We start from the raw sequence: 19,706 nt of genomic DNA on the forward strand, positions 1-19,706 counted from the left end.
CATAAAGCCTTTTATAGTTTATTACATTTTCACATATTACATATTACATATTGTCCTTAAAAATGTTTAGTACTGCCTATGTTCTTCATAACAAAAGAAAACAGATTTCTAGATAAATATCTTTGTTTTCTGCAGGTGACATCATTAACCCAGCTTCATTTTAATGAGTTATTGATGATATTAAGGTTGAGGGAGAAACAATTCAATCTGAAAGTGAAGATGTTTTGTTTCGATTTCCCAGAAATCAATCAAAAGTCCTCCCAGTTTGTGCACAGCTCCACTGAGTCCGTATTGTAAAGAGCACATGTGATGCTTTCACATGAGTACAGAACCTGTAAGACACAAAACATTAGAAAAAGGCTGAAAGCAAGTGACAAAAACCCCATTACAGACCAAAACATCTTACTTCTGGAATTACTGGAGGTTTCAGAGTTCTTGAGCAAAGTCCATCCCAGCCGAATTCTTCAAACCATCTAAGTATAAAAAAATAGAGTTATTACTTGTAATGCCCTGTTTTGAAGCAGACTAGTATTTTTTAAATATAACTAATTTATCTTACTTGTGCTGCTGAACGTCCTTGACCCCATTTCTCTGACTGCCCAGTCTCTCTGAGGGATTGCTCCTGGGCGTCGGAAAGCAATGAAAAACAACAACAACAACAACAACAAAAAAACTGAATTAAAAATCAAGTGGAGTAGCAACATAGCTGAAGAAACAAACAAAACTGATGAGAAAGCATAGCAGAATTTTAATGTGTTTACCTGCAGAGCTTTTTAATAAGATCACTAGCATCTTGGCATATGGTTTTTGGGAATTCAACGTGATCAATGCCTTCAACAGTTGCAGTGATAATCTTAATCTGGTCAGGGTCATCAAAAGGGAGTCTAGAGGAAGAACAAATAAACTTCCATTTCAGATTACCAGTAGGTAAAGCCGCTTTCAAAGGAAGTTTGCAGAGCATGAACTTACCGACCACTGAGAAGTTCAAACACAAACACTCCTAGTGACCACAGGTCTGAGCGTATACCGTGGCCTTTGCTCAGGATGATCTCAGGTGCCATGTAACCCAGTGTACCACAGAACGTCCAGGTTTTCTTTCCCCCGTCAAGCCTCTTCAGACACCTGGAGCCTGACTGCATCAAGTACATATCAGTACAGTTTTTTATAAAATTGAATCCTGTTAAGATAATGTGCATAAAATAAATTGTAGCACCAGTTTGGCGTAGCCATGCTCATCCAGAACAACATGTTCAGGCTTGATGTCTCTGTAGACCACTCCTTGATGATGAAGAAAAATCAAAGCTTCGACGACGCAAGCGGTGTAAAACCTGGCTGTGCAGTCATCCAAGCATCCCCTGAAATGTCACAGAGATGAACGAATCAGTCATTTTCATTCAGGTAAAAGTGATGAAAGCTTCTGGTGAGGAAACTCACTTTTCTTTGACTAAACTAGATAAATTCCCACCAAGACAAGCTTCTGTCAAAATGTACAGCTGTTCAGGGTCTCTGAAGATTTTATAAACCCTGTGAAGAATGAAACATGTTAGAACATTTAAGAACATTTCACTACTAAATGGGGTCAAGTGTGAGAGACACCTGACTATGAATGGACACTGGGCCTCCATTAGGATGCGGCTCTCTCTCACAAAGTGTTCTCGCTGGCCGCCATTGAGAATCAGCTTCCTCTTGAGGACCCTCATTGCAAAATTTAGCTTGATGTTGCTTTTTAGTTGCACCTAACAGCAGGGGAGGGAAAAAATCAATACACAAGCCTGTGGAAACAAGGAATTGCAATGCGTAAATGAACGTGAGTGTTTTTTTAGATCGAACATTACCAAGTCAAGGTGCCCAAACTCCCCCACTCCCAGAGTGCGAATAATCTGGAAATCACTCAAGGTGGAGGATGTTAGGAGAGCAGGATCCTCGTTTGTCCTAATTAGGAGGAGAACAAGTCTGAGAGGATGTTTTTTGTTTCTCCAGGAGTAAAATGCCTGTGAAGATTCTCAGTCATTCAGGTCATGGTTCTGTTCTCAAAGGACTAAACATTAATATTTTGGTACTTATCTGAGAGCTGAAGAAGCTAACTGGATGAGCAACATAACAGTTTTCAATCAAACTTTGAATCTCCTGTTGCCTTGTAACTGCAATAGAGGCTAGTGTAGTAATGTTTCTCACTCGACTTTGTATTCTGAACTCCTTTGAACCTCTTGATGGCAGTCTGTTAGCAGTCCATCAGTTATGTCTTTGAAGGTTCTGGGAAAAAAGAGAAAACTCGTTTTATTTTCACACTTTTTTGAAGAGAAAAAATCAAACCTAAAAAAGTCTTAACCCATCTTAAGAGGGCACTCAGTCCTTTGGCTCGCTACGCTAGCCAGATGCCCAGCGGACAGCAGAGCTCGCTAGCTCGTTCGAATGGAGCTCGCTTGCATGATACAGCAGAGCTCGTTAGCTTGATAAAGTGGAGCTTGGTGGCTCAATACAGCAGCGCTTGCTAGCTCTTTAAAGCATAACTCGCTAGCTTGTTACATAGGAGCTTGCTAGCTCGTAACAGCGGAGCTCGATACAGTAGAGCTTGCTAGCTTGATACAGCAGAGCTCGCTAGCTCGTTACAGCAGAGGTCACTAACTCGATACTGCGGAGTTTGCTAGCTTGTTACACCGGAGCTCCCTAGCTCGTTACAGCGGAGCACGATACAGCAGAGCTAGCTAGCTTGATACAGCAGAGCTCATAACAGTGGAGCTTGCTGGCTCAATACAGCGGAGCTCACTGGCTCGTTATAGTGGAGGTAGCTAGCTCGATAGAGTGGAGCTCGATACAGCAGAGCAAGGTAGCTTGAAACAGCAAGGTCATAACAGTGGAGCTCGCTAACTTGATACAGTGGAGCTCGCTAGCATGTTAGGCTGTCTAGCATAGCAAGTTCGCCCACTAAGTGCCCACTTACTGGTGGGGCCACCACAAAAACTGCAGACAACCCAATCGGCGGCCACATTTTCTGCCCACTTTTAAACCACGTGGGGCCCACTTGGCCTTGCTGGCTGGGAAGATTTAAATTTAGGGTCCAAGAAGCTACACATCAGAACCTTTTATTCAGGTGTGTTTTCTGAATTTTGCTCTCCTGAAAGACTTAGAAATATTGCAACTGCTTTGGATCCTGGTTATTTTTGTGCACATCATGTTGTAGTACCGAAGAGTTGTGCTTATATGGAATTTTGGCATTCATTAATGACAAAGACGCGACGGCAATCAAACAAGCTCTCTGCTCCACTTCATTCAGATGCATCTACTGGTAGATAGTTTTTTTTTCCCCATCTGAGCCACCATCTGGCTCAAAACTATACGGCTGGATAGCTATAATGCTTGAAATTTTAGTTGTTATGTTATGTTGGGGTTGTGAGGGGCTCTAAGCAAACAGGAGGGCATGTAAACAGATGGATGATGGGAAATGGAGGCGGGCTTACACTGTGCGAACAGTCCCGCCCACAACTCACAGATACATTTTTAATGAACGACTGCCACTCTGCAGAAACTATGTCCTGATTTTGACTAAAACTGGCATAATCCAAATAAAGGGACCACTTGGAACACTTTTATAATAGATCAAAAGAGGATTGGAGTGCGAATTAAAGACACTATAGAATATATACTATTCTTGAGTGTTGTTTTTTATCACAACATATTTTCTTTTATTACTCTTCACAGAAGTTTGTATTAGGCTGCGTGAAACAGATTTCTGAAAAAGGCGGCATGTCAAGGTTCTGTTTCTGAACAAAAAGATGTTTTTTCAGTCTTTTATTTGCAGATCGATGAGACCTTGACTAACACAATAGTTACTTGCTGTTTGTATTTTAAACCTGTGAAGATTCACTTGAAAAAATCTCAGTGCCTTGGGTTATTCATCACAAATCAGAGCTCAACTGATTTCAGCTGAGAAGATTGAGCTTAATTATTCATAATATTTTTCAACCCAAAGTACAAAAAAACCCCATGACATGTCACAGATTGTTCAGCTCTAATTAATTACCCTCAATCAGTTTTTTTTTTTAAAGAGACCCACTGTTACACTCCATTTTCCACATCACCGTGTTTTTAAACGCTACTTTACACCTGTCAACCTATTATTTAAATCTTTTTTTCTACTCACAACTAGAAAAAATCTATCAAATCACCCAAGCTGTGCACTGATGAAACACAATTACTGCATGTGCAAGTTTAATAGCTTTTTCACTTTAAAACTTACTCGAGACAAAATACAAATAAATGAGGTATTATTCTATTATAAATGTTTGCTTACTCTCTGTCTATTACCAAACATGTCACTGCACCGACAGCCATTGCACTCACGGTCCAAGTGTCTTCCCTGAGGGAACAGAGTCAACAAACTATGTAAAAAAAACAGAAATAAATGAGATTTTACATTAAAATATTCCAGCTTTGTCAGGACGTCCTATGAGACTGTACCGTCTCACCTCCAGACGGCGTTCTCTCCAAACCACGGCTCCTCAGAGAGCTCAGATAAGACGGTGTGCTCCTCATGCCCCGCCTTCATTTCTGTCAGAGTCACCTGTCAGGTTCAATAGAGACGCAAACTAGATATTTTTCTATTCTCACGTTAAAATGACAGAGGAAATGTGGCTTTACCTGTCCTTTGCTGATGACATAAAGGTTGTCTTCCACAGCTCCTTGGTGAATTATGTATTCACCATCTGCATAATTTGTCTGTATGAGAAGACAAAAAATCGCAGGAGACAAGTGAAAGCAGGAAAAGTGTTGCAGAAAGTTCAAATCGTAAATGGACTTCATGTCTGGACATGCAACCCAGATTCTGTTAGAAGTACATCTGAGGAGCTCACCTCTTTCACGAGCTCAGAAATCTTCATGATGACATCCTCTGGCAATGACTGCAGGAGGGGAAGGCTGCACACGCACAAAGCAGACATAGAAAAATGTCAAGTTGTACAACGCGCTATTTCTTTCACAGTTTGTAAGAACAACATCGTTTTCATTCAATAAAGATATTCGACACATAAAGAATCCCTTGAGGTTTTTCTCGGAATTGAAAGACCTCCTCGGAGGCCGCTTTGTTCGATCGCTCTGGTTGACACTCACCTTCCGAGCAGCTCCGCTGAATGAGAAAGGCGGCTGAGACTGCAGTGCATGAGCGCAGTCTGAAAACTCTTACGGTCAATAACCCACAGCTTACTGTCCGATTGTGCTGAGACAAAAGCAGAGAAAAGCGTGAAGGTTGTAGAGAAGTAGGAATGCAGCAGAGAAAATGTAGAGATTTACTCTTAATTGGGTAAAATAAGAGTTCTTTTTACAAGTAAGAAATACATCTAATCTTTTATCAATAAATACCCTATTTCAGCATTTGAAGATGGTGTAAATGAATAAGTGTTTCTATTGATTGGTTCACAAAAGCTTCCTACAGATAAAAGGTTGAAATATTCTGAGTGGATCCAGCAGCTAATAAAATGGAGCGACTCCACTGCGTCGATTTTGATGTTCAGATATAAACCGTGAGCTTCCACTTTATCACTTTGCCAAATTGTTCCTCTTGAAGCACAATTTTCTCCCGTACATCTATTCTCATCTTCTTGATTGCAGCTACATGGTGCCATCTGCACTGTATTATCGTTCAGGCAAACAAAAACATTCACGAGATGTTGGGCAGACTGAAAGTGTGGGGCAACACGCTCCACAGCCTGACTGTTCGCATAAGGACAAAACTAGTTCATAAAGTAAATTTGAGCTCATAGATGCTAATTGAAATTCATTTTTATTCACTTAAGCTGATCTTATGTACCCCACCTTAGCCCCACAGTGACTGGGAAAGGCTCCAGCAACTCTGTGACCCCAAAAGGGTTTAGAAAATGGGTTGATGGGATAAGATTCTGCGTTTATTTGTGAAATCGGGTCAGAGGCTTGTGGTATTGACTTAGTTCCCCCCACAGAGCGCCAAGATTATATATGGAGACAGGATATGTCATGAAAATATCACAAATCTTTAACAAATGGGGTGAAATGTGTCACTAAATCCAGAACTGCAAAGAAGAGAAGTGCTAGGTTATTGAAAACAATGTGTTTTTTTTTTAAAGATCATCAATTAAAAGGACATTTTCGGTTATTTTAATCAAAGGAAGACTCCAGCATGTGATTTCTCTTCATATTAATCTAGAACTTACCTGAGACAGAAAAAGGGGAAATGTAATTGTAGAGGAGAGCCAGCTCCCCGATCATTTCCCCTGGTTCAGCTGTCAGCAGCGTGCATCCGTCTTTAGTCACGGTCAATCTCCCCTCTGCAAACATCATTCACTTGGTAAGCAGCCCCTTGATAAAAACATGGTTCAAGTGACACGAATGAAAGAGGAGGCAGCTTCCTTTCTGAGGAAATTCTTTTCAAATTCCCCCCTTAAGTGTGTGCTATTTACCAAACAAGACCTCCTCAAATGCATAAAAACTACAAAGGGAGTTTTAAAAAGCAGTAGTATGTGAACACAAATTAATTTATCACAGCAGTTTAGCCACCTTCCTCACAAATAATAATCTCAAGGATGACAGATGGCTGCAATTTACCTTCTAGAATAAAAGCCTGCTCCCCAGCGCTCCCCTCCTGTATAACAGAGCAGCTTTGATTGATGGAGAAGCGGTACAGGCAGGATGTGACAGCTCTCATTTCTCCCTCGTCCAAGTTCTTCAACAGGTCGTTTTTCAAAAGCGCTGCCTGGATCAGGCTCCGAGATCTGATGACACACAGGGATGATAAAGATTCAACACTCCCAGTGTAGTTGTCAATCAGCTTAAATGCCGTGCCACAAGCTACGAATGCTGACTCAAAAGACTTGACCGTCACAGTAAGCGAGTGCTAAACATTTGAAAAGTTGCCGTTCTCGTTTGGAGCTGGAGGAACACAGTGTGCTCTTACTGCTGGCTTTTGTCGCAGCTTTTGTGTGAAATCCTGGCGAGAGTCACAGGATCCGGGATGAAGGGTTCTGAAATGACTGTGTGCTTTTTAGCTCCCTCCATGCCCTCAATTTGAGCTGAAGGAGCTAAAAAAAAGAGAGATTTTTAGGTCATGTGTATGACTTGTGGCACAGTACTTTGAAATGATTGACCTACTCTCTACCTGCACTGGCTGAAGGTCCTGAGAGGGAAACGGTGGTCCTGTAACGGTCCAGTTCTTCCTGTAGTCTTCGAATGAGCTCATCCTTTGTATCCAACTCCAGCTCCAACTCATCTATCAGTGTGTCTCTCTGGCGGAGCTCTTCAATCTTTAGTTGTAGAGCAAACTGGAGGTCCCTCAGTGTACCCATGATCTGCAGGCATCAACACACAAAGATTAACAATTGTCATTATAAGGGGGGAAATGTACTATTGGGACTTTTGGTTTTGCTGACTTCAGTACGAAAAATATTTCCTATAAGTGGCAAAAAGCTGCTATACGATTATAGAACACATTTATATCAAAGTTAAAGGCAAAAACAAATTATTTTCAAGTGAATTATAAATTAATCCCACTTAATTTTTCACAGTAAACAGACAATACGTATTTTATATACATGTTTTACATACATAAATGAATACAACAGAAAAAACAACAAAGATGACTATCTTTACCAACAACTCAAACACGATTTTAATTGCTTTTTTTGAAACACTTGTTTGATGGATTGCAAACAAATGCCACTCACCGCGTGTAGGTGTGCGGTCCGCCTGACAGCTGCGCGTCCTCTTTGGGAGCCCGAGTGAGGGATGCTGGTCAGGAAGACTGCCCAACAGCGCAGACAGGCGGTCACGTGACTCGGGCTCCCTCCATCCACGAGGAGGAGGGAACCGAATGACAAATGCACAGGCTGGATCCGAACTGGGTCAGAGGAAACTATCCCAACGGGAAATTAAAAAATTCTTCCGGGAAGAAAGAGAACAAGCATCTGCCCGTTTTGAAATTTTATTAAAAATAAAAAAAAATAAATAAAAGAATGTTTTACATGGTGGTTGTTTAATTTGGTGATTTTAGTCTGCAGGTGAGTCTGATCAATTTCTTTTCAACTTGAAAAACATTTTTTATTATTCTAATCCTTTTTAGAAAAAAAAACGTATATTACTATGTTTTTCATCCTTTCGTGCAAAATAAGTCTACATCTTTAAATATTTGTGTTGATACAGCATCAAACTTGTGTGAAAATACTTTTAAAATATCTTTGCCATTGACTGTATAGTATTTTTTTTACAGTCAATGATCTTTACCTATCTACAAAAAGTCGTTCACAACAAAATGCATTATATAGGCCTGTTATTATTATTACTATTTTAACACAAAGTAAAGAACTGAAATTGTTCACTCTTTAAAAATGTAGAGATTATCACCAAATCACTGTGATTTGTGAAAGTTTAATTTACATTTAATCGTGGTTAGTAGCTTGTCAGCTGCAGTACATACCTCATGCCAGTAGGCGGCAGCAGCATTACTTGAGTTTAGCAGCAGAAGCCTCAGCAACGTTTAGGGGAAACAGGAGAAGAAGATGGGGTGCTGACGGGACCACAGCCAGTGTGGCTATAACGATCCAACTTAGTAACCCCTTTGGCTAGACTTTAAACACTTTATTGTGTGGTGTTGTTTTGTTTGATATTTTTAAAAAATGATTCTTACAGTAAAGCCACTTCAAGGGAAGGAGTGCAGCGTTCAGGTTAGTTAAACAGTCGAACGAACCAACTCCATAATGCTAATTTGCACAATCAGCTAGCTGGGTAAGGTATCTGTTTAGCCTCAGCAGCATATGCTTGTAAGATGTTTGCCTGTAAAGTAAACATAAATGTGATTAGTTTGTGACTGAGTTTAGCCTAACACTACACAGTATTAAATGTGTGATTGTACACACACTTTCTTATAGTTTGGGAGCAGCTCCACTGTAGCTAGCTTGTTAGCTACATTTATAAGTGCAATTCAACGAAGAACTCTTTCTGTCTGAATTCATTCTCGCTGAGGTCACCCTCAGCAGCTAAGTGGAAGTTGTTGTAACTCCTTACTTGGTGCTAATGCTGAAAAGGGAAGTGAGTAAGGAGCCGTGGTGCATTAGATTATTCTGTTTGGTCAGCGCGTTGAAACAAAACTCTTGGTAAATTTGTGTCTGTTCGAGCAGTTATTTGAAACTCCTGCCTGGATGTGTCTTTTGTGTCGATTCAGGCCTGACACACAATTATCTGTAAGCAATATTCTGACTCTCGTTCTCTGAACTGTAGTAGAAGTTAGAAGTACATATATGGAAATAATCAGTTTCAAATTTCAAGACAATTTGATTACTTAAGTTACTATTGTGTCGTTTTATATTTTATTTATTATGGTTTTTAACCCAAAACATTTCTGGTTTTGGTTTTGTGCTGGTTTTATTTTGAGTAGTACTGATGATTATATATTTTTCTGGGATGATACAATCATTAAAGTGTAATTACACATATAAGTAGAAAACTGAATCACTCTATTGAGAACTTATAGGGAAAAAGGGGCAGTATTGCATTTTACTCCTTTTTTAAACATTTTGATAAATAAATGTTTTTAATAATTTCTTTTGATGCATATATTTGCTGTGATGGCTTTTCTTCAGATCAAGTCAAATATGTTAACTTAAAATTGGTCATACTTCCCTTGGTTAAGACATGTATTGTTTATCTCAGTGAGGACAATGTGTTTAGGCTCCTATCACAAGTATGTAAAGGCATTGAGTAAACAAATTATTAGCAATAGGGTAGAATGATTATAACAATGTTGTTATTTGTCTTGAGCTTATAATGGTAAAGGGTCTTCACGATAGATTGTATTTTACTTTATGGTATAACATTTAAATAATTTATTTAGCTTGTTTTATGCTGTTTTATTTATTACATTTTTGCATCCTCAGAACCCATTTTCTTTGTCGTCTTTCTACGGCTCATCTTCTATAGTTTGGTAGCATTTCAGTCTATCGCTATTTTTTGAAAAACAGCTTGATGAATGTGTTTTATCCTGCAGGTGACAGAAGATGAAAAGGTTTCCACAGTGAAGGAACTTGTTTCTGAGCGACTCAACATACCAGCAAACCAGCAGCGGTTGCTTTACAAAGGAAAGGCACTGGCAGGTAAAACTTGCCTACAATTGTATTTCCTTCATAGTTTTGTCAGGTTCTCAATTAAGGTTTCTGCGTGCCTTTTTTCCCTTCCAGATGAACACAGACTTAGTGATTATTCCATTGGACCAGAGGCTAAACTGAACCTAGTAATCCGTCCTGCGGGAGAAAGATCTGCAGCCTCAGCAGTGGCTGGCTGCAGCAGCAAGAACATGCAGGGAGGACTGTGGCAGTCTGTGTCCACTATACTTGCTAGACACTTTAGTCCAGCAGATGCAGCAAAAGTTCACGAACAGCTTATAAAGGTAAGATAAGTTTAAAAAAAAAAGCTGTAATGGTTACAAATTCATAACTGACCTCTATTGTAAGTGGTACTTAAACAAAAAATAATGTATTTAAAAAAAATGTTAAAAATTGTTCCGAAATGGCCTCCTATAGCTTGTGTTGAAACGGGTTGTTTACTTTAAATAATTTGTCAGCTGGGTTCTTCTTTGTTCTTGTTATTATAACTAATCTTTGTTTTTTGTGTTTCTTTAAGGACTATGAACGTTCACTTCGACAGCTTAGCCTGGATGACATTGAACGACTAGCAGTGCGATTGCTCCACCCTGACAGCGAGAGCATGGACACCTCATACACGGACTAGCATTTGAAAACCTAAATCTGCTTTGTAGGAATTGATTTAGGAGGAACTACATGTTTGCAAAAATAAAGTGTGAGGCCATTGAGAATACAATGTGTGCCTAATCGGTGATTATTGATATTGCTGACTTGTGTCAGTGACTAATGTTTATCCCAGCAATAGGGCTTTCTCACGTGTTTTTTTTTCTTTTTTTAAGTTGACACCATTGTTAAAAGACTCAAGGTTTTATGGCAAAATCTAAATACAAAAAAACATTTTTTCATGCTAACGTTGCTTGATCTCTGGCTGCTGCAATTCCAGGCAACACTAACTTCCACTTGAGGGTATTTATTGTTAATGTCAGTGTTGAATGATGCCTGTTATTTTCCATTTAAACATCTGTGATAAAATAATACAATTTGTATCTTTTAATTTTCTGATGACCATTGTGTGATTTGTAAATATTGTTTATATATGAGGACAATAAAAAATGAAAAGAAAAAATAGAATTACTTTCTTTCCAACTTTGTACTGTGAAAATAATTGTGTTGTATGTAAAAATATTACCGGTTTTGAAACAAGGAAAAGGAGGACAGAAAGGCGGGACATTTAGTTATAGCGTTGGGCGGGAGCAATCAAGATAACCAATCAAGCGACAGCAAGACACGTGATACAGATTTCTGGCCAATCAGATGAGTTTGCCAGTGATGCTTCGCCCCTCTTTCAAGCATTTGGTTTGTGGTTTATGTTCTGGTAATTTGGAATCTCAGTCCCTATGAAATGCAGTTGTTTTAACATATTTCTCAAGATTAAAGCACAAACATAAAATGACTGGTTAGGAGTGGACTAATTCGTTAACACTGACAAGGTAAGAATGTAATATCGGTTTTATTTATTTATTTAGTGCTAGTGAGCTAATGCTAGCATAAAGCTAGCACATACTGTACTTCCTGCATTCAGCCAGCTGGCGTTAGCAGATAACATCTATTACTTTGGACTTTGTCGGTAAAATGTCTAAAATCTACGTGCTGTCGCATTTGTTACTGGCATTCTATAGCAAAGTTTCATTTTCAAATTTCGCCATTTAAGCTAGTAGACGATGTTGGTCGAACTGAGGCGTTCCACTCCTCTCATCAGGACCACTTCTCCCTGGAGAGAAGCATTAATACTTAGCAACGCGCCACAGGGGAGGAAAACGGAAGATTCTGTCCCATAGAAATAACCCCGAAGTTTACTAAATAAACATGTTAGAACTGGTTGCTTCATGAAGCCAATTTCTCGTTGTTGAGTGTTTCTTTACTGTCATCCCTCATGTGTACACCAAGACGACTGGAAAGATGGAAACTTTGATTCCCACCATTAACCGGCTGCAGGAAGTCTTTCAGACTGTCGGGACAGAGATCATCCAGCTGCCTCAGATAGTCGTGGTTGGGACTCAGGTCAGTGACTCAGTGAAAACATGTTGTGTTTATATACTTTTTTGTGTTTATTATTGTCCTAAGGAGATGAATACCGAAGTACCGAAGTGTTTTGAATTAAAAGTAGATGATTTCTTTATTACTCAAATGCTGTCATTGTTTTTACAACAGAGCAGTGGAAAAAGCTCAGTGTTGGAGAGCCTGGTCGGAAGGGATTTTTTGCCTCGGGGATCTGGAATAGTCACAAGACGACCCCTTGTGTTGCAGCTCGTCAATGTTGCTCCGCGGCAGGAAAGACTGAAGAATGAGCACGGTAAACAGATTATGACTAGCTGATCGCTCAATTAGATTTAAAGTCCCACTCCAGTTATATTTTCTGCAGAGCGGCAGGAGGTAATCAGAAACCCACCACTGAGTTGTTAGTTCAAAGTGAGCTTTCGCTGATATCCCATCATCCCTTTGCTTACACTCCTCCTATTAGATTTCAGCCCCTCACACAAACATTAGTGGTGGAACAAAAATGGCAAGCAATATTGGAGCTATCCAGCCGTACAATTTTGATCCAGATGGGAGCCCAGACGATGAAAGTAAAGACATTAATGTAGGCCTTTGTATTTGTCTGCAAGGGGATGAATCAGAATGTAATGAAGCAGGTAGGCTTCGGTCTGCCCATTTAGTTTCTACATCACAACTGAAAGCTTTTTCAAACAGTATTTTTTTTTTTAATTTGTTCCTGATTTATCCCGATTTGAATAAAGGAATACTCAGAAATTCAGTATGAATCCCAAATTATTTCATAAATGTCCTCTATCATGAGAAAACGCCCCAAGAACATGTTAAAAACACTATTTTCATTGGAGTGGACCTTTAAAAAGTCTTTATTAAGGGGGACTGAAACGTTATCAAGGTGAGCTTTAAGTTTTAGATGTTGATTTTTATCAAACTGGAGATGCTTTAACTACATGTTAAATATTATAGATGTTTACAGATTCTCTCACAGTATTGAGTCATGTTGAAGTCTTTCTATGTGCTTCTCTCTCACTCTGGTTTAGGCTGCTACCTCTCTTATTGATACAGGTTTTGTCTGCGCTAACACATTTTCTTCCTCTTTTTCTTTACTACTTTTTAGGAAATGGGCTTAAACAAAACACTCAAAACAGCTACCCAGGTCTCTATATTTGATCTGCATGAGCAAATGTTTCTACTTCCTCATACATTTCCATAAACCTTCTCCCTCTTTTTATTTCTTCATTTTTTAAATGATATTTTTGCCATTTTTTTTGTTTGTTTTTTGTCAACCCTGACACCACTTTATGCTCTTATCCAGGTATCAAAGCAGAAGAATGGGGCACGTTTTTGCATTGCAAGAATCAGGTTTGTTCATCTTTTTTTTTTTCAGTTACGGTTCTGCTTCCTTTGTCGTGAGTTTTCTGATGTTTGTGCCTTTCTTAACAGATCTTCACAGATTTTGTGGAAATTCGTAAAGAAATCGAAGCAGAGACGGAACGCAGTTCGGGAGACAACAAAGTGAGAAAAGGGATTTTGTGTCACCTTACTGACCTCCAATTATTTAGATTTTAAATTAAAAATATATATTCATTGTCTTTCTTGTTTGTTGTTTTCCAGGGAATCACTTCTGAACCCATATATTTGAAGATATTCTCCCCCAAAGTTCTGAATCTCACGCTGGTTGACTTACCTGGAATTATCAAGGTGTCCTCAGTAACCTGACCTTAACCTTTTAGTTTTTGGATTTTTCAAAAATCTGTATTTGCAGTCCATGTTCTGTTCATCCAAACATCTGCTCCAGGTTTAATATTGGATGCTGCTTGTCGTTGCCTTAGGTTCCTGTAGGAGACCAGCCAGAGAACATTGAGGCTCAAGTGCAAGAGATGATCTTATCCTTCATCTCTAATCCAAACTCCCTCATCCTCGCGGTATCTCCTGCCAATTCTGACTTGGCCACCTCTGATGCTCTGAAATTGGCACGTGAAGTTGATCCAGATGGTAAGACATTTTTGAATACAATCACTATTTCTCTGTCTGATGATTTTATCAAAATGTGTTTCTTGCATAACAAATCTAAATTGTAAATTACATGATGTTCAGGACTGTCTCCATTTGTTTTTGGTGGAAATGCTTCTCTACAGCTTAAATGCTCCTGCTGAAAAGCCATCCTTCATGCTGAGAACTTTCAGGTCTGATCAGAAGATTCTGTGTTCTTCAGGTCGTCGGACGCTGTTGGTGGTCAGTAAGCTGGACTTGATGGATGCAGGAACGGATGCGCTGGAGGTCCTCCTGGGTAGAGTCATACCTGTAAGGCTTGGCATCATCGGCGTAGTCAACAGGTGTGACAGAAATCTGCTCGTCTTATTGTTTTTATCAACCCTTTCTGAAAATTCCATTACTGTTTTTTTTTAGGAGCCAGCATGACATTAATACACAAAAGAGCCTGGAGGACTCGATTAAAGACGAGCACGTTTTTCTGCAGCGCCACTACCCCTCTCTCGTTTCCAGAGCGGGCTCACGCTACCTTGCAAAAACCCTCAGTAAACTGCTCATGCACCACATCAGGGACTGCCTGCCAGACCTCAAAACACGAGTGACGGTGCTCATGGCGCAGTACCAGGCACGACTCAACAGCTACGGTCAGCCTGTGGAGGACCACAGCGCCACTCTACTGCAGATTGTCACCAAGTTTGCCACAGATTATTGCAACACCATAGAGGGAACAGCCAGGCACATACAAACATCTGAGCTGTGAGTATCACCTCGCTTGATTGTCTTTTCTGTTCAAACAAATGTCTTGATGAGGATAAAGCTTCATGTTCAGTAGACTCTTTTATTCCCTCTAGACCAACAGTTTTTTAAAGCTAACACAAATTTAAATTTGATTGAAATGTTCTAAATTTAAATTTGATTTCAGCTAAACTCTCAAATAATCTACTTACTCAATAAAAAGCTAGAATTTTTTTTCTCAAATTGACGTCTGTGATAGTTAGTGGGTGAGTTCACAGACTTCTGCGGCTCACAGTTTCCATGCTGCTCACTCCATCAATACATTTTAATCATTCATAATGTTGCCACCAGAGGCACTACAGCTCACCCCAGAAGCAACCGTCTGCTCAGCCAAAAATGGTCAAATCTTTTTGGGCATCCAGCCACTTTTAAACCGTGTTCACAGATCAAACAGGGAGAACGGAGAATCAGGTTGATTTTCAAAATAAAACATGATGATATTTCTAGTGTAGGAAAATGAAAACTGTCATAAACACAATTTGAAGGGAAATTTGCTTTTTTAAAGCAAGTTTAAATTATAAATCTTCTATATCTTTTTTAAAGTTAAGCAGATAAATATACAAATTTTCAAAAAATGCAATTCACAGAAGTACAATTCTCCTCAGGAGGATGCAAGTTTCACTGAGGACAGAGTAAAACTGTTTAGCAGCTAATCATGGTCAATGAGTTTAGAAGCCTCATGAATGCTAAAGCATCTGTGCAAGTTTTCATGTGAAAAAATGCAATAAAAATGTCTCTTAAATTGAAAATTTTTCAGGAGAAGAAAAATATAACAAAAATGTCATTTAAACTGCTGGAATTGTTGATCCTTGAATAAAACTAATTTATTCTCATTGAATAAAACTCAATTTATTTTCTTTTATAGGAAAAAACAACATCATGACTGAAAATGCTTTGTATTTCAATTAAAGTTTTTTATTCCTTTAACAAATTCTGTAGATTATATTAAATATTCCCAATTAAAATAAGTAGCAAGAGTTTTTTAGGTTATTACTTGACTATTATATGTATAGGCCTACCCTTTTTTTCTTTTTTTTTATGATCAAATTAGCATTATCTTGGCTTGCAGTATTAAGCAGATAATATTCTCAAGTTGTAAACTGAAAGATTACAAACAGGTCTTGGCGCCTCATCTCTCCAGCTATCTTTTAACGAGACAATTATTTCATGTCTTTTGATTTACCGCGACCAAATACTGACCTTTTGGATTTTTTTTTTTTGTCTGTATTTAATTTGGGCACAATTAACCCCTGTGACTCGTAGAATAGAGAAGCAACAATGATGCCCTGCTAAACTCTCCTCCTCTGCAGCTGCGGAGGTGCTCGGATCTGCTACATATTCCACGAAACCTTTGGCCGCACTCTGCAGTCTATCGACCCTCTGGGAGGCCTGACTGACCTCGACATCCTCACTGCCATCCGCAACGCTACGGTGGGCTTCCTCTTCTGCTAATCCAATGCTTTTCAAATTGTCTTGTTTTTCTCATTCTGTGGAAAATCAGTTGAATTCAGGTAATAATGGGTTTGAACAACACTGCAGGGTCCAAGGCCGGCTCTTTTTGTGCCTGAAGTATCGTTTGAGTTGTTGGTGAAGAGGCAAATAAAGCGCCTGGAGGAGCCCAGCATGCGCTGCGTGGAGCTCGTTCACGAGGAGCTCCAGAGGATCATCCAGCACTGCTCCTCCTACAGCACACAGGTCAGCCGAGAGATGAAGACCTCTGCAAAGCATCAATGATGCACTTATTGTAACGCCATTACCATAAAATGCTGCGCTTTTTGTGTCTCTAGGAGCTTCTTCGATTTCCTAAACTGCACGATTCCATAGTGGAAGTGGTGACCGGATTGTTGAGGAAACGCTTGCCAATTACTAATGAAATGGTAATGTGTGCACCTTTGATACATTAATCCTATATTTAATGTAAATTATGTTATATAACTGTTTGCTCTGCCTTGTTTTTTTTTTCTTTTAGGTGCACAATTTAATTGCAATTGAGCTTGCTTATATCAACACCAAACATCCAGACTTCACAGATGCAGCTCAGGTCTCAGCGTCCGTCAACAGTCAGCAGGTATTTTTCTCTTTTCTAATTTTCTCTGCCACAGTAAAAAAGACAAAAGGGATATTTTAGAAAAGTCTCAACCACATTCCAGCATTAGGCAGGTTTAAGTGACTCTAACTTTTTGGATTTTTGGTTTTAGGCAGACTCTCTGGACGGAGGGAAACACTGGAAGACTGAGAAGACTGCAGAGAATAAAGCTCAAGTCACAAGCTTTGGCAGCCCCAGCAAAAGCCAGGCTATCAACCTTCTGGACACAGTGAGTTTTGGGATTAGCGGAGCAGCAAAAACATTTTAAATATACCACCCAGGGCTCTAAATTAACAGTTTTGGTTACTAGCCGGGGTGGCCAGTAACATCCAAAGTCTACCAGCCAAGTTATACTTCTACTAGCTAAACATTTCTATGGAAAAGTAACGTGTGTATTTCAAAGCAAAACAGCTATTCCCTTTATTTAAAAAGTTTTAGTCAATGATTAGTCTCTTACAAAAACACCAATAGTAATTGAAAGTGCATTCTTATGTCTAGTCTTAGAACATTACAGAAATGGAATTTTAACAAAAGATACTTCTGATCTCTGAACCTTTTCATGAACACACATCTTTCTTTAAGGCATTAACTAATTTTAGCTACACAGCATTACAGAGCGAAACATAGGGGAAGTTGACTATTATGAACTGTTTATTTATTTATTTTTTATTTATTTATTTATTTTTATTTTTTTTATTTTATTTATTTATTTATTTATTTTATTTATTTATTTTTGTTTGTGAGTCAACCCTGACAACAATATTGGGAACAAAGCAGCGAAGTGTGTATGTGACCTGCTGGACGCTCATGTTGATTTTGTGCTGGACACACACAATGTGGGTGTGGCTCACTTTGTGGCTCACAGTCTGTGTTTCAAAATATATATTTGTGTCATTTTTAATGGAACAATTTAAAAAAATAGAAGATCCCACCATGTTTCCATAAAGATTAAAACTAATAAACCATAAAATAGTTACTTTATTTATTTAAAAAAAAATGTCATACATAAAAAAACAAACATAAATTGAAAATATGCTACATTTTTCCTTATTGTGTATTGTAGTTGTGAGTTTTAGTCATTTCAAAGAGTAACTATGACACGGAGCAACAAGTGTGTTTGTGTTGGCTGAGGTCAGTGTGAGCTAATACTAGAAATTACCGGCGCTCTTGAATGCAGCAATAGCTAGCTCATAAGTCCAGAAATACCATGCAGCCCCTGAATCCACCTCCTGTTTCAGTGAATGTGAGCATCAAATCTGTGCAATAAAGTTAAATAATGTTAAAATAAATGCTTGAAGAAACTCTGGGATGGATGTTTGTGGCAGATGCATCAAAGTTATGGGTGTGAGTTTGAGACCCCTGTTAGAGATGATGAACAATGACTCACCTGTCAAAGTGGCTAGTGAAACTGTTTTCTAAATTGAAGCTGTTAATTTAAGAGCCCTGGTACCACCTATTTCTTTCTCTTCTCCTTTTACCAGGCGGTACCCATTTCTCGCAAGCTGAGTGCCAAGGAGCAGAGGGACTGCGAGGTCATCCAGCGGCTCATCAACTCCTACTTCCTGATTGTCCGCAAAAGCATCCAAGACAGGTTCAATTCAACTGGAACAAACAAACTCCCAATCCAATCCAGTTTTTACAACGTACTTGGATTCGTCTTTTTGCAGCGTACCCAAGACGGTCATGCACTTCCTGGTGAACTTCGTGAAGGAGCATCTGCAGAGTGAGCTGGTGGGTCAGCTTTACAAGCAGGGCCTGCTGCAGGAGTTACTTATCGAGTCTCAGGAAACCGCGCAGCAGCGGACTGAGGTCGCACAAATGCTCGAGGTACTAAAGTAGAAAGCTTTCCTCTGCAGGATCAACAAAAAGTCTGTCAATTCACTCAGACTAATCTTTTTTCCCCTTTTTTCCAGGCACTTAAAAAGGCTAATAACATCATCTCTGAGATCCGGGAGACCCATCTTTGGTAGCCAGAGGAAGCTGACAAGCCTCTTTGTTTGTGGAGACCTTTATGCGTGTAAAAGTGTATGTGAGTCCACTGTGGAGGAAGTGTGTGCCGCAGTACTGTTTCCTCATAGACTAATGAGCATAGCACATTAAGCAAGTACTTTGTCTCAACAGATCATGTTCAGCGCAGTGGAGCTGCTGTTGCTCCCTCTAATGTGTGCAGTTGGAAAATCAATTCAGAACTCAGGCCAAAAGTGTTTCATCCTGTGAAAGACACCTCCATGAACAAACCCCTTTAGCTCGTGAGAACATTCCCGCTTTAAGTGTGACCTTGTAATATGTAATATTTAAGGGTGTTTTTGATGTTTACGCTGCCCCTTTTCCATGTGTATCCATGAGCTGGACCCCTCTGGCAGGTTCTTATGCTAATATGGATTTATAGTTTAAACTTTCATCACCTGTGATCATTAGATAGAAGTTAAAATCTAAGCGTGCCAGTGCTGACTGCAGTGCAACAGTGAAGACGCACTGGAGTTATCGTCCAAAAAAAGAGTGAAAACGAATAGTTTTTACTAATTAATAGAACTGCATCGTGCAGTTATATTTACATATCGGTCCATATGTACTTTTGCATAATGTTGCACTCTTGTGTTATTACCAAAACATTCCAAACTTGTAATTCTTTTATTTTTTGAATGTATGTAGTATTTTCGCAATGAAATGGACATTCATAGACA

General features: G+C 39.2%; 3 protein-coding genes across 8 annotated transcripts; 2 read left to right on the forward strand and 1 right to left on the reverse strand.

Moving 5' to 3' along the window:
* Window positions 1-136: 136 nt before the first annotated feature.
* prkg1l (protein kinase cGMP-dependent 1, like) lies at window positions 137-7,908 on the reverse strand. 2 transcript variants are annotated; one of them, XM_024275586.2, is made up of 20 exons: window positions 7,689-7,908; window positions 7,124-7,313; window positions 6,923-7,046; window positions 6,574-6,740; window positions 6,183-6,296; window positions 5,107-5,212; window positions 4,851-4,914; window positions 4,639-4,716; window positions 4,467-4,561; window positions 4,292-4,357; window positions 2,176-2,253; window positions 1,836-1,932; window positions 1,597-1,736; window positions 1,435-1,524; window positions 1,214-1,355; window positions 970-1,133; window positions 762-884; window positions 560-622; window positions 407-473; window positions 137-332 (listed from the first exon to the last, which is right to left on the reverse strand). In XM_024275586.2, the coding sequence occupies exons 2-20, from the start codon at window positions 7,308-7,310 to the stop codon at window positions 249-251; spliced, it is 2,049 nt and encodes a 682-aa protein (XP_024131354.1). In that variant the 5' UTR covers window positions 7,311-7,313; window positions 7,689-7,908; the 3' UTR covers window positions 137-248. The 2 variants fall into 2 exon arrangements, with proteins under 2 accessions (XP_024131354.1, XP_036069498.1); XM_036213605.1 differs by lacking the exons at window positions 6,923-7,046; window positions 7,689-7,908 and having other exon boundaries at window positions 7,124-7,243.
* A 570-nt stretch (window positions 7,909-8,478) lies between these two features.
* Window positions 8,479-10,833, forward strand: ubl4a (ubiquitin like 4A). The gene is made up of 4 exons (XM_024275587.2): window positions 8,479-8,684; window positions 10,004-10,109; window positions 10,194-10,402; window positions 10,636-10,833. Exons 1-4 carry the CDS (start codon window positions 8,637-8,639, stop codon window positions 10,741-10,743), a joined length of 471 nt encoding a protein of 156 aa, XP_024131355.1. The 5' UTR covers window positions 8,479-8,636; the 3' UTR covers window positions 10,744-10,833.
* Window positions 10,834-11,366: 533 nt separating this feature from the next.
* Window positions 11,367-19,519, forward strand: si:dkey-32e23.4 (dynamin-1-like protein). Of its 5 annotated transcripts, none has more exons than XR_002919669.2 (19): window positions 11,367-11,587; window positions 12,045-12,158; window positions 12,309-12,450; window positions 13,267-13,305; window positions 13,465-13,511; window positions 13,593-13,664; window positions 13,764-13,850; window positions 13,982-14,144; window positions 14,365-14,485; window positions 14,559-14,897; window positions 16,247-16,367; window positions 16,476-16,631; window positions 16,724-16,813; window positions 16,906-17,004; window positions 17,135-17,251; window positions 18,504-18,613; window positions 18,690-18,849; window positions 18,936-19,051; window positions 19,144-19,519. XR_002919669.2 is itself a non-coding variant. In XM_024275992.2 (18 exons), the coding sequence occupies exons 2-18, from the start codon at window positions 12,057-12,059 to the stop codon at window positions 18,990-18,992; spliced, it is 2,022 nt and encodes a 673-aa protein (XP_024131760.1). In that variant the 5' UTR covers window positions 11,367-11,593; window positions 12,044-12,056; the 3' UTR covers window positions 18,993-19,519. The 5 variants fall into 5 exon arrangements, 3 of the variants coding, with proteins under 3 accessions (XP_024131760.1, XP_024131759.1, XP_024131761.1); XR_002919668.2 differs by having other exon boundaries at window positions 18,936-19,047; XM_024275992.2 differs by having other exon boundaries at window positions 11,367-11,593; window positions 12,044-12,158; window positions 18,936-19,519.
* Window positions 19,520-19,706: the final 187 nt, after the last annotated feature.

The sequence above is a fragment of the Oryzias melastigma genome, linkage group LG9 (assembly GCF_002922805.2).
Source record: "Oryzias melastigma strain HK-1 linkage group LG9, ASM292280v2, whole genome shotgun sequence".
Lineage (NCBI taxonomy): Eukaryota > Metazoa > Chordata > Actinopteri > Beloniformes > Adrianichthyidae > Oryzias > Oryzias melastigma.